Below are 14,097 nucleotides of genomic sequence, written 5' to 3' on the forward strand. Positions count from 1 at the left end.
CACAATTATTGGACAAAGATAGGTGTCTTTCTTTTTCCCATTCAACTACAGCAATATGTATATACGTTTTAAAGGGGTATTAAATTTAAATCTCTTCCTTAACTTTCATGCATGCACTGTCGGTAGCTATGCAGATAAAACAGCAAAAAAACCTGCATAACACTTCTGTCATTTGTAGTTAGCTCTGTGTGTACAGAATTAGTAAAGCAGAGACATGCCTAATGACTGAATCTACAGAACATAGCCCATGGCTTTTGAAGGCACTATGAAAAATAAACAGGATATTCTGTTAGCAACCCTGCGGGAATTATTGCACTTCACTAAGGAAAGATGCCAATAACCTCCGTTTTGACCTAGATAGATTGTTCTGTTTAGGAAGGTAAGGGAATGCAATTCTAGATCTCTTCTCTGTTCAAGCCACCAAAGCCCTGAAATTCAGCCAGGCCTTCATTTTAAACCTCAGCACTGAGGACAGAAGAGTGGGTTTATCAAGGGAGCAAAACCTCGGAAATGAGGGTGTTTTGAAATGTTTATATTGGCCTCCTTCCATAGAGAGTGCCGAATGCATAGGCTCCTGTAGCTTAGGGTGGGGATGTTTAAAGTGTGTTTTGAGTCGGATTCTCCAACAGCCATGGGGAGTCTGACCCTCTGTCTGCTCCTGTGTGCAGGATGGGGCCTTTCTCCATGAACTGCAGGAGGAGCATTGGCATATTTCTCCAACATGATCAAAACATCATCTTGCTTGTTCATTTTATAAATCAGTACTATTCTCTCTTTCCTTCTTCACCATGTGCGTTGTACAGCTTTCCAGAGCAGGTCGGGAGGGGGGGAGCCCAGGGGAGAACAATCACCTTAATAATTCTATATTACAGATATAATAATAATATATTAAATAGAAATATGTTTACAAGAATTATGCACCTTAAGGAAAAATGCTATACTGACCCAGTTTGGTAAAACAATTCAGCTTCTGCTGGTGGCAATGAGGAATGCAGCCCCTGGATTCAGCAGGGGCTAGCTCGTATGGAGCAGTATAAGTGGCACTACACTCTGAGGAGCAGCTATAACAGCTGAAAATGGGAGATGTTTTGAGCTCTGTTTACCCAAATGGAAGTTGAAGGAGAGAACTTCCACTGGTAAAGACCAAAGTATGTGGAGGCTTTTCCGTTTCACTTGGCCGACCACCAAAGGTAACGTTTCACCTGCAAGAATGACAGTGAAGCAACACGATGAGGTTGGCCTTTAATTTTCCAGCTCAAGACCACTCTGGGCTTGCTTGGCATTTATAAAAGCATGGGCTCTTCAGAAATTTTTGTGAAGCTGGGGCATGATCCAGAGTGGTGCAGAGCAGATGAGCATGCCAGTAATGTCACCAGGAGTTCGTGGCGCTGTGCCCGGTGCCAGAACCAAATCCTGTATACTCCTTGGACATATAATATATGGCCTGTATAAATATAAATATATAATTGTACAGCCTGTATAAATACAGACCTATGTGCTAGCAAATGCAACATTATATTCAGTTTCACAACCTCTGCTTTAATTTAATTCCATCACTGCAGAAGCAGAGAGACCTGGGAGAAGCATTTTTTCTTGGAGTCACAGCACTGTCTTTTCAGATCCACAAATCACCAGAAAAAAATAATACTGTAACCAACTTTATCACTGATGAGGATCATTTTTAAGTGCAGAGCTGCTGCTCCTAGTTTACAGCTGTACAAGAAAACAAATTAGTCGCATGTCGAAATAACTGAAACTTATCTGATGGGGGGTGGTGGGGATAAAACAGCATTCTTCCACCAGAGATTTGAAGACTACAGGCAAAAAAGTATATATCAATGGCAAACCTCTTTCTTGTGAAGATATCAGATTTGCTCACATCCTTTGAAGATGAAGCTTTGGATAATTCACTGGTAGTTTAGACAGTGATTCTCTGATTGCAAACAGCTTTCTTTAGGCCATGCCTGTACCTTGTACTGCAACATTCTTTGATGTCAAGTGAAATAATCCGGCAGAAAAAATTAAAATATGAAGCATTTTAGCTACAGGAAAGGGAAGAAAAATCTTTATTGATTGGGACAGTGAAATCTGCTCAGAAAGGTTGGCAGCAGTTAAAAAGAGATCAACAGCCAAATGTTTATATCTCCCAAATGGTTTTGAGTATCTTCCTCCTCTGTTCTCTCCTGGAGAACCTGATTCCACCTCATTTTGGCATGCATAGGGATTAAGAGTGAACTTAGTTAATCTTTATGGACATGGTGGGTGGTTGTTTCAGTTGCATTTCCCTCAATCCCCACCCCCCCCCCACCCCCCCAATACATCAAAATAGTTCAGCACTGAAGTTCTTGCAATGAAGTAGTTACAAAGATGATTTTGCTGAAGTTGATAATTCCCAGGGGGTCTCACCAACTGGTCTGAAGTGTCCTCTTCAGCTAGGTACATGCTTCACCCCTACACCTCCAGGACTGGATTAGTCTCATCCTGCCACTGGTACCCACCTATACCCAGCTATGCTAGGGCAGGTGTCTCCTTCCCAGCAGAGATCCCCTCTCCCCCAGCTCTGGCCACTTTACGCTCCCTGGGGTATCTTGCTCATCACCTCTTGCCCACACACTCGTTAGCTGTTGCTTGAACCTGAAATCCGGTAAGCCCCATGCTTAGGGCAGCAACACCAGCTACAGATCCGGATAACCAGAGCTGTACGTCTGCACCTGAAACGTTGCTCGCTGCAGTTCTGTGTCTGGGGGTACAAGGGAGCCCGCCCGGCTCCTGCGGGCTGCCCCGAGCACAGCACCCGCTGATAAACCGGAGGGCTGCCTCGGGGCCGCGCTACCAGCCCGGTGGGCTGCAGGCGGCTGACACGCTGCCCAGACGGGGCACCGACCGCCCCCCCCCAGAGCAGCCCCGGGGGCGCGGGGGCTGCCGCCCTGCCTCTGCTTGCACGGAGGAGCCGGGCAAGCCGTGGAGGCTGAGGCTGGGTGCTCGGGCACCCGGCGCGATGCCCGAGGAGGTGCCCGGGGTGGCTGCGGCGGGGGCGGGCGGGGCTGCGGCGCCGGGGAAGCCCGGTTCCCCGCGGGGGCGGCGGGCGGCCCGGGGGCTGCCCGGGCGGAGGGGCAGAGCCGCCGCGGAGCTGCAGTTGCCTCGCTGTGCCTGCGCGATTTTTCTCATCCAAACCTCGATCACGTAGGATTGCGTAGAGGAGGGCGAGCGGGAGCAGCTGCAATTCGCCCGGAGCCCGGCTCCCGGCCGGTACCGACCCGACCCGCCCGGCCGCTGCGGGGCTCCCCGTCGCCCTGGCAGCAGCCCCGCGCGGCGTGGGCGTCCGGGGGGGGCTTCCCCGGCCCCTCCTCCCCTCGCCTTCCCCCCGCCTCGCCTCGCCCCCCCGCCGGCTGCCGGGCCGGGCCGGAGGATGCGGGCGGGCAGCGGGCGCGGCTCGGCTCCTCCTCGCCCCGCAGCCGTCGGGCGGCACCGCGGAGCATCCTGAGCTCCGCACGGAGCAGCAGCAGCAGCCACCGCCGCACCCCCCCGCCCTCTTCCTCCTCCTCCACCACCCCCTCCCCACCTCGCATCGCTCCTCCCGCCGCCGTTCCCGCCGCGGCAGCCGGGCCCGGGGCTGCCCCGGTGCCGAGCGCTCCGCGGCCTCCCGCCGGGCCGGACGATGTGGGTTGCTGCCGTCGGGGAGAGCCGCTGCCGGGGCAGAGGCGGCGAGCAGGGCTGGGGGAGCTGCGCCAGCCATGGCGCTGTGAGCCCGGGGCGCCGAGCTGCGGCGATGTGAGCCCGCACCCGCGGCCGAGGCGCCTCTTTTTTTTTTTTTTTTTTTTTTAAATTTAATTTTATGGTATTGCCTCTTTTTTGTTCGTTTGCTGGCCTGCTGCTTTTTCCCGTGGCTGCTTTTTCCTTCCCCTCCCGCCCTCTCTGAGAGCGGAGTGGGGAGGGGGGGGGAAGAGGAAGAGGAGGAGTGCAAACAGAAATGCAGCGCGGCTCGCCCTGAGCCCGGCCGCGGGAGCGGAGCGGAGCTGCGTCCATGTGCGCGCACTGCCGCGCCGCGCCTCGGAGCAACCGCGCTGGGGCCGGGGCCGGCCGCGGGCCGGGGGGGCTCTGACTCATCCCACGGCCCCTCACCGGAGGGCGGCCGGCGGGAGGAAGCGCCGCCGCCTGCGCCCGAGCGGAGCGGCACCGCGCCGCAGGGACTCGCGGATCCTCCGCGCTCCCCCCCGCCCCCCCCCGGACACAGCTGCTGCCAGCGGACCTTTGCGAGCGGGGCAGCCGCCTCCCGGATTTACAAGGCGCGGGGGCACCGCCAGCCCGGCCGGGGGGTCTCGCCGACGGCCGCCCGCGCCGGGATTTGCGCTCCCCGGGGACAGACCCATGGGCGACGGGGTCCGGCGGCCAGCCATGGTTGTTAGCCCGGGCGCCCTGCTCCGCCTGGCCGGCTGAGCCCTCCCCGGCGCCGGGACTCGGGGCTGCAGCGCGTTCAGCGGGGCGTCCCCGTCCCCCGTCCCCGCGGGGCGCGGCGGCGGCTCGGCCCCAGCGCGCCCGGGCGGCGCCCCCCGGAGCGGAGCGGCGCGGGGGGGCCCATGAGCGGCGATGGCAGCGGCTATCGCCAGCTCGTTGATCCGGCAGAAGCGGCAGGCGAGGGAGTCCAACAGCGACCGGGTGTCCGCCTCCAAGCGCCGCTCCAGCCCCAGCAAGGACGGGCGCTCCCTCTGCGAGAGGCACGTTCTGGGGGTCTTCAGCAAAGTGCGTTTCTGCAGCGGCAGGAAAAGGCCGGTGAGGAGGAGACCGGGTGAGTACGGCGGGCCGGGGCCGTGGGGACCCGCTGGGCGCCGTGGGGCAGCCCCGCACCCGCCGGCGGGCTGCCCGGGGGGTACCGACGGGGACAGGCTTGCGCCGTGATCAACTTTCTGCTGGGTCCTGGCGGGTCTCCATCTCGGGCTGGTGGGCTGGGTGGGCACCGAGCTGCCACCGGCATCCCTCCACAGCTGTCCGAGGCGTGAGCAAAGCGGGGTCCTCCGGGAGAAGAGACCCACCCGCTTCATCAGTGCTAGCTTAACCCAGAATTGTATTTTTCCACCTCCCTATAGATACGCTTTTTAAGCAGTCTCCTCTTATTTTCTGCATAGTGACAAGGAAATCGATAAAGTGAGGATCAATCAGAATTGTGGCCATATGATAACTAGATCCATCAAGTGCTTGCTACTTCACGAACAGAGTTGTACTGGGCATTTCATTAGCTGGGAAAGCTTTCTAGATGACAGCTGCGCGACTGTTACACCTGATGTTGAGCTTGCAAGGACCTAGAAATGGTTTTTAGGGTAGTCTTTTCTTTCCCCTTTCTTTATCTTTTTGTGTGTGTGTGTGCTCAGTCTTGGTTCATTGTGGAAAACTTAAGCCTTAGTGTACGTGTTGCTCATATTTCCACGATGAAGTCCCACCACCCACGGTTTCAGTTCTGAGCTGTGCTTTGTGCTCTCAGCCATCCTTGGTAGGTGTGAGAACTTGGTACATGGCAAGAGTAGGCCCTCAGTTGAAATGTTCTTTACTTCTTCCTTTATTTTTTTCCTTGCTATAAATCACTACTAAGGTAGGAAAACAGATTGGTTTGAGAAGATGCTGTGAATGTGTACTTTTCTCAGATGTCCCTTAAAGTATCATGGTTAAAAAACAGCGATACTTGTTTACTCAGCTCCTTGGGATGTGCCATCAACCTGTGTAATCCTCTCATGTTTTCCATATACCTTAGTATTTTTTTTGTTGATTAGCCTCTTCATGAAGCTCCTTCTGCACATCTAAATTCTGTTAGTCATGACTCTTCCAGCAAGGTGTCAGAGCTAGCTGAGGGCTCCTCTTTTGGTCTGTAGATTGAGGTCCGTGACCTGTGTTTAAGCGAGGAACACAAAGAAACAGGGGGGAAAGCCTCATGCTATAGAGGGCCACTTACTGTTGTCAACAAAACAGAAAGAATAATTTCTCTGGATTGCTGTTAGCACCCCTGATCCACAGGCTGTGGGGCAAGGGCTACATTTAGCTAGCAAAATGCTTCAAGACTTGCAATGCATAGCTTAGGCTGTGAAAACTAGACTCCTTAACGGTCTGTTTTAAAGCAGTAACCAAAAGAGGATGCAAAATATCTGAAATTATAGCATGGCTTGAAATATTCAAAGGGAAAAGTTGCCTTTTTTTTTCCTTTTTTTATTCTCAAGGCATGATGAGTGGTAGCTTGCTGGACCATCCCATAAGTTAACCTGTGAGCCCAGATGAAAAGATGGCTCTTGCCCCAGAAGTGTGGTCACTTTGTCTCAGGAAACACTCTTTGCAGTATCACGAGTGGGACCTGGGAGTCTCACTGATGAAATCTTTTCCCATTCCTCTTTTTCTCATCTCCATCTGCTATTGAATGACGTCCCTCAAGGACTAAAAGGGCTGGAGAGTCTAGACCTGTTACCTAGATTTCAAGATGTTTTGTCTCATTAAAGTTTGAGTGACTTTTACAGCAGGGTGGGGTTGGTGAGGCTTTTTGTTGGTCCTGCCACAGCGCTCCCAGCTGCACAGGTCCAATTCTGCTTCCTTGGGTCTCACTGAATACCTGTGAAGAATTGATGAATGCTAAGAATTCCCTCAACTTGCATGGACTTTCCATGCTGAGGAAGGTGTTCGATGACTTACCAGAATCACCAGAGTGATTCAAGGAAGGCTTTTTATTGACTTAGAAGAAGGATCAATGCTACTCAGTGCTGTAAAAATAGAGCTGTTCAGTCTTTAGAGCTGTCAGTCAATCACTTGTAACTAGTACTGTATTCATTTTATAAAATGAAAGAAGTAGAGGAATTAAGTTGCTTTGAGAAAAAAATCAAGTGACTTCCCAGAGTATGGACTGTGTCTGCTTCAGTGCCCTAAATCCATCTTTTAAATAGAGATTTCTTTCAGTGGTACATCTTCCTGGGCTCAGGTATGCTGCTCAGAAGGCAGCATGCCACTGGGTTTGCTGCTGCTGAGTTTGTTTATTCAGGGAGTGTATTGTGCCCAGATAACTTACTCATGGTAGTCACTCTTCTGCATAGGGAATGACAGGCAAATGAATTGAAGCTGGTTTAAAGAAACATGCATACATTGTGCAGTGACCCACACCCCCAGTGATTATGTGTACTTAATGATATGCTGGCTCAGTAGTTTGCGAGTCAGTGAAAGGAACGTGAGAAACATCCATGTTCAAAAGGGATACAATCCCATTTGGAAATGGTACAGTGCTAGGAGAGCTATCTTTACCTTTTTAAACATGACCTTGTTTTATGGCTATGGGGAGTAACTGTCAAAATACTTCACATTTACAGAGCGATTTTCATCTGTAGTACTCAACAAGCTCTACCAAATGGAGAGGATTCTTCCCATTTTACAGAAGGCGAGACCAAGGCATGGAGCAGTTACGTGACACAGAGATGTAATTCCTGATGCTCATTCCAGCACGCTGCGCTTTGGGTCCCCCGCTGCCAGTGAGCTTACGATGCGGCAACGGTGGAGCTGTAGCAACTCGCACCATTACAGAACTATAACTCTGGTGGTGGTTCATGTTCCCTTCACTCTTTGCTTTTGTAAAAGTAACTGCGTGAACTTAGGTCAATTAAGTGTTTTTAATATGTGACTTAGTGCTGTAACTAAAATATTCATCAAGATGTGCGTGAGTGGAGTTGCTTTGCACTGGTTGGCACCTTGTGCTCCGCTCCGCAGCCTGTGAAGGGAGAGTGAAATACTCCTGCTTTCCTATGGGAAGGGAGAATTCGCACCCAGTAGCAGTTCAGGCTCACTCGGCGGTGGGCATGAGTAGTCGCAGGTTGTGGCAGGCTATGGGGAACCAGGTCCGTGCAGGGACATCTTGTGTAATCAAAGCTGTCAGCTCCTAGGGAAAACAGACTGCCGAAACATCTCATTTGTGGTTGCAATAAGCACCATGTTGTAAAATGAGCAGTTGTTTCATCTGCCTTTCCAATGGACAAAGGCAGCGCGCTCTCATGCACGCTCTATGTTCTTTTATATCTCTTGCATGTGTTTGGCTCTAAGATGACATATCAGTTTAAGACAGGCCAAATAAGGATGCTGAGTGCTGTGGACTAAGCTGAAAATTTGGACACATGGGCTTAATCCCATTATTGTGAATCAGTACAGGTCGTTGACTGCAATTGTGCAGATAACAAGCAGAATATGTGTATGTTGAACAGTACCTGTATGGTTGTAAGTATAAGGTACAGCTAGAAAAGATTAAATTATGTATTTTGGTCTGACCAGAGTAACTTGATAGAGGATTCAAAAGAAATTGCTGTATGGTATGGCTTTTTGGTGCAGTTTCAAGAGATGGATCCTTCATCAGAGAATGATAGATCCAGGAGTTGAATGCGGAAGACTAGACAAAGCAGCTCTCTCTACATGACTTCTCTGCCAACAAATGGTTGAACCAAGTAGTTTCATCCCCTCTGTGACTGAATTAAAGCATCCAGGCATGTCCCTTCTTCAGCTGTTCTGTGACAGGCTGGCAACCCTAGGCTGGTGGGTCCAGCTTGTCAGTGAAAGCTGTGGCCGTTGCTTCATCAACCATCTTCTCAGGCAGAGCTCACTCTGGAGAGCTGGGGTGCAGGTGGCCTTCCATCGTGCCATAGCCCCTGAAGCTATGGTGTTTGGGGGCTTTGCATGAAGGGAAACAGGCTGGAGCATCAGGCACAGTATCTGTGGGGGTTGGTGGAGATTTTATCTGAGTGAAGCTCACTGACAGGGTGGTGTTACTTGGGGAAACCATGTTTGAATTCAAGAAGCTTTGGGTCAGGCAGTGCCAGGCACTCGGTAGCATCGCCTCCATCCCTGCAGGCATTGCTTCTGTAGATGAGTTTCCAGCTCAGAATGCAAAGCTCAGTCTCAAACAGGTTTTTTTTACCCCAGGAAAAAGAAAAAAATCCTGTGTTGTCTTTTTCATCCCCCCCCACCCCATCTGATATGTATTTTGTGCTCCTCCAGGGAAAGGATGCTTTTCCTTAAAGAGATCTAACGGCTTCTTCCCAAGTGAAGAAAACGGCTCACACACAGAAAAACCGCAGTAAATTAAAACATGTTTTCCCTTTGTGGTGTTTCTCATTTTGAATAATAAATGGAGATTTGGAATTTAAAATGTACGTATGTAGATATTTATGCAGCAGTATAAGTAAAATACAAGAGCAAGTTTAGTTGAAGGACACAGAAGGTCTTTGTTCATTTCGAAATTCATTTAAAATATTTGAGAAGTCTGTCATCTCTGCAAGCTGTTAAATTCCCCGAGTTAAATCCTGAAGTCCTTTCTGATTTCATGCAGGGTGAAAATGATATTTGAAGCTCAGGGTAAAAACCACCTTTTTAGCTCCCTGTTAAATTTGTCTGAGCCCTTGCCTGTTTGTATGGAGTAGTTCGTCTCAGAACAGCTGTAATATCTGCCTAACCTGTGGAATTTGGCCCCTCTGTTGCTACAGTGTCCTAATGCCGGCTGCATTATCTCAGCAAGCACATAGCTGCATGTCTGCAGTAGGATTCAAGCAGGTTCCCAGCACTTCTCCATAATGTTTGTATGAGTATCTGGATGTGTGCCCAGCCAAGGGGGGGTCCATCCCATTCTTCTGCCTGCTCCTCTGCAGGATTTGGTGCTGTGCCCCACCTCTAAGGAATGGCTGGAGGAAATGGAAATGGCTGGAAATCTTGGCATTGTCTGGCCAGCAAGAGCTCTTAAAAGTGTTAGCTGAGATGAGGGTGTGCATGCCAAGTGGGCAGCCAAACATGAGCCTCATGTCAAGGGGAAGGGGCACAGCCCTGAGGGTGTGCATCCTCCTTGTCTGGGGCAGTCTGTCATCGGTGAGGTCTGCCATAGCTCTGTAAGGTCCTTCTGCGCCCGCCGGTGCTAGTGAATGCCAAAACAGCCAGGAGCGGGGAAAATGCTCCCTCCTGCTCATGACAGCTCAGCAGAGGGGGTTCATTTTATCAAATTGATCCCCGGGGGTGGTATCACACACGTTCGTGACTTGCAGATGTGGTGACTGTCACGGTGTGTGCCTGTGCTCAGTTACTGGGAGGTGGTCGGGTAGCAACCCTGAGCTCTCTGGCTGTAAAATCTGGGGAAGAACTGCAGAGTCCCAGCTCACTCCTGAGCATGGAAAACTCAGCTGCCAGCCCGCTTTGCAACACAGCTTGTGGGTGAGCATGTCAGTCAGTAAGCCACTTTGGACTAGTTCTGGACTGGATATGGTTGTTGCCAAGAAAATCCGTGGAAGTCATCCAAGCTCCTAGAGCGATGGATATCTTCTCTCCCCATGGCCTCAGGGGTAGCTGTGCTTGTGGGAGCAGTGAAACTTGTTAGCCAGCAGAGGAGGTTCACCATTAGAGCAGTACAAATGATTGATTCCTTCTTCACCAGCCAAATAAAAAAGTCAGGGCAAAAAGAGGTTCATAAGTGATTATTTTCCCTCCCCACAAAATAAAAGATCCATATAAATCAGTTTATCATTGACTGATACAACTTTTTTTTTGGGGGGGGAAAGAAAAGGTGCAATTTCATTTGGAGGGTTTTTATATGTGTATTTTTCCTTAACTTTCAGGTATACTTCTAAATGAAATGTTGCTTTGAAATAAAAAATAAAAAATTTGAGTTCCAAAAATACCAAAATGAAGACAAGATTTTCTTTCTTCCTTCCTTTCTTCCTTGCATTTCTGAATTCAGCATGAATTTAGAATAATTTCAGTAGACCAGATACCGCATATTTTAACATATACCTATTACAAAAAAAATCAACAGCTTGACTCGGTCAGTGCGGAGAGCAGGGCTGCCACAGGAGCTGAAGGGACTGTAAGAATCTCACTCCTGTGAGAGAAGACGTGATTGTGAGTCTCACTATGTTGTGCAGACTGGCTTGGGCTTGTCTTTCCTTCTTTCTTCTCCCCAAATGAGCACACCATGAACTGCCAAACAGCATGGTGGCCAGGTAGGCGTTTGTTCCATACCTCTGGCATTCGTTCCGTTTGATCCATCCCTCTGAACAGTCATGTGCACGTTATTTCTAGGAGTTTCCTACTCCCGCACAGCTGAAGCCAAGCTGTGATTTATTATTATTAAAATTAAAGAAAGAATTTTAACAAGCAAAACGTGTAAGAGATTCGCATCCCTTTCATATTTGCAAGCTCTATGGCTTGGCAGAAGGTGACCGAGAGTACAGAAGACAGCAGGTCAGGAATGCAGCTCCAAAGAACGAACCTTTAAATACACATAAATTTCCATATGCTCTGTGTGCTGTTGTAGCATCTTTGCCGTGGCTGCATTATTGTTGTGCCTTAATCTTGGAAGTCTCTTGTGAAGTGACCTGTACCAAAATTGTCTACTCTGTACCTGGGCTGCACATACTGCAGTCTTATCAGGGAATGGCCCCTTTATACTCTTTCTCCTGCTTCATGCATGGTTCATCTTTATTCCCTAGCTAACACAATATTCTTCATATTAATAGATAATCCTTTTTAATCATAAAGCAACCTTCCATATCTATTGTTTTACCTTTGCCCTGTTCTGACATATAGCAGAATCCTGAAATAACTCGGTGTTTCCAGGGGTTGATTTTACTTTGCATCTCTATTACAAGCTGCAGTAGGGCCATGGACACACTTCATGCCCCTCACCCAGCAAACACCACTATCAGGGGCTCCTGTAATAATTTTTCAAGGGGGATCTGTGCTTTGAGAAGAGACAATGTGGACACTGAATTTGTGCAGTGTGGTATCAGGGTGGTAGGGATACAGCTTCCTGACAGCACTGTCTCTGAAAATAGCAGCTACGACACATTTTTAAAATGGTAAACCAGAAGGCAGCTTTCTAGAGAGCTGTGGAACACGACTGTTCAGGCAGACCACTCTGGCTTTTCCAGCCCCCACGCTGCAGCATAGACAAATAACTGCGTGCTTGTACCAAGCACTGAATTGGGGCACTCTGAAACCCTGCTGGAGCTTACATGGCTGCTGAGAAAATTCAGCTGGATGTGCCCTGACACCTGTCAGACACCTCTGCTGTCCTATGCTCATTTCAGAATGTCCTGGCTAAAGGTGACGGAGGGACATAGCCACAGGCTTGGAGGCAAGGTGGTGGCTTGAGCCCTGAGCCCTTCCTGACTTGAGGGATGTGCTGATGGCTGGTTGCTGGCATGATGGGGAAGACCGGTTCCATGCAGCAGGTCCAGGCATTAATGCTCTCTGCCCTTTCCCCATGGAGTGGGCTGGGCTGTGAGGTGAGGGTTAATGCTCGAAACAGCAGCAGCACTGAATGGGGTTTCACAGCTCTGCTTCTGCATCTGCTCTGTGGCTTTTGGGTTGTCCCTTTCCCACAGTGTCATGGGGAGATGACTGCGCTGCTGTGCCTGGGGTCCTGCTAAGGAGGTGCTGTGTGTGGTTGTGCTGCTCTTGACAGAGCTTTAAGCTGGGAGGAGTATTGAGCTCTTGTGCAGACCCTGGCTCTGGTCAGGGCAAGGAGGGAGGCAGCAGTAGTGGCTCCTCTCTCTTCTCGGTATCATGTGCATCTGTTGTGCCTGAAGTTGTGTGTGGGAGGAAGGGGGGATTCTGTCCAAGGGACACCTCCTTCAGAGTCTGACTTGCATCAGTGCCCCCTTCTTCAGCCTTACTAAGTACAAGGGTGAACTAATTCTGTTTTGGATGGTCCTTGACACAGTCATGTTCCCAAAGAGAAACACAGCTGGTGACCTGTGGCGCTTCTCTGTTCAGAGGGTAGGCAGCCGTGGTTGAAGGAGGTGAGCAGTTACGCTGCTGCCTGCCTGTGCTCCCCGTCTTTCATTCTGAGGCCTTTTCAGTGCAATAGTTCATGTTTGGAGTGCTTGACTCCATCAATAGATGTCTGAAAAGGGGAGATGTGAAATGGCTGGTTGTTTCCAAGGGTGCGGGCTGGATTTCAGGAGGAAGCTCCAGGGCTAGATACAGCCGCTACAGTGATGGAGAGCACAGAGCTTCTCCCCCATCCCACAGCAGCATCCACAGAGCACGTTGTGCAGAGCTCTTTTCCTGTGGCATTCCTGTCTCACCTTCCCTCCAGCAGCGTGCTCTGTTAAGGGGGTGTGTTACATCCAGTGAACAGCTACATGCTGTGAACTGGCAAAATATCCACAGAGAGGCAATATAATTCTGTTGCTTCTTCCTCTTTCCCAGCTGAAGGCTGATTGCGCTCATGATAAAGATAAAAAAACCCTGTAACGTTCCTTACTTGAAATATTTAAGCATTTTGGATTGAAATGAAGGAAGAAAAGAGTCAGGTCTTGAGGTTAATAGAACATGCTCAATTAATTGGTATTTATCTAGAACAGGATAGTTTGCAGTCCCCTCCTCTTGCTGTCTGCACAGATAGTTTCTTTGCTTAGCAGTTGCCACCCGTATTGCCTGAACTGCCAAAGAAATACACTTCCTTCATTCCCCAAAGTAAAACTAATTGTAAAAGGTCAAGCAGTATGGGACTGCTGCAAGTGAAGCCAGGCTGCAAAAAGCCAGTACACGTCTTCCAGAAAATCCAAAAGCAGTAGAAATTAGCAAAAAGACACAGTGATTTTGGCTTCCAGGGACCAGCTCAGAGTTTGGAAGCACACAGCAGTTGCTGAAGGATGCTCCCTGGGGATCTTGGAGCCACCGGGCTGCAGGAGATGTAGGGATCAGACATTGGCAGGTGAGGGGCTTGGACCATCCACCCACTCCCACTCCTGTAAGTGGATCTGGATCTGAATTGCTGGCTGCTTGCACCCTCTGCCTCAGCTATCGATCTGCAGCCGTCCATGCGGGCATCCTCTGGTGACCAACCTCATGCTCTTGTGGGGATTTTCTGTGACAGTGGCTAAAAGGGCTGGCAGAGCATGCAAAATAACCACCAGTTCTCTGCTGACTTTTTATACTTCGGTTTTATGCTCTTCAGCACGGAGTCTACCTGCTGGCTAACTCATAGCATCATTATTTTTATATTTATAAACATTTGTTTTGGCTTTTATTTCATTTCCTTCTATACCACTTCTACCTTGTCCGCTTCTGTAAATATTTCTATTTTTCTTTCTGTTTCTTCAC

The 14,097-nt window shown here is 49.8% G+C and overlaps 1 protein-coding gene across 4 annotated transcripts in view; it reads left to right on the forward strand.

The window, feature by feature from the left end:
- FGF12 (fibroblast growth factor 12) overlaps positions 1 to 14,097 on the forward strand; it is a 228,185-nt gene that overhangs the window by 121,621 nt on the left and 92,467 nt on the right. The window contains exon 1 of one of the 4 annotated variants that reach the window (XM_037407491.1): positions 3,388 to 4,786. The exons of the other annotated variants lie outside the window; for them this stretch is intronic. Coding sequence (XP_037263388.1) covers positions 4,588 to 4,786 — 199 coding nt within the window. The 5' untranslated portion in view covers positions 3,388 to 4,587. Of the gene's footprint in view, positions 1 to 3,387; positions 4,787 to 14,097 lie in introns of those variants that run through there. 4 annotated transcript variants of the gene reach the window in all.

Source organism: Falco rusticolus, chromosome 13 (genome assembly GCF_015220075.1).
Source record: "Falco rusticolus isolate bFalRus1 chromosome 13, bFalRus1.pri, whole genome shotgun sequence".
Classification (NCBI taxonomy): domain Eukaryota; kingdom Metazoa; phylum Chordata; class Aves; order Falconiformes; family Falconidae; genus Falco; species Falco rusticolus.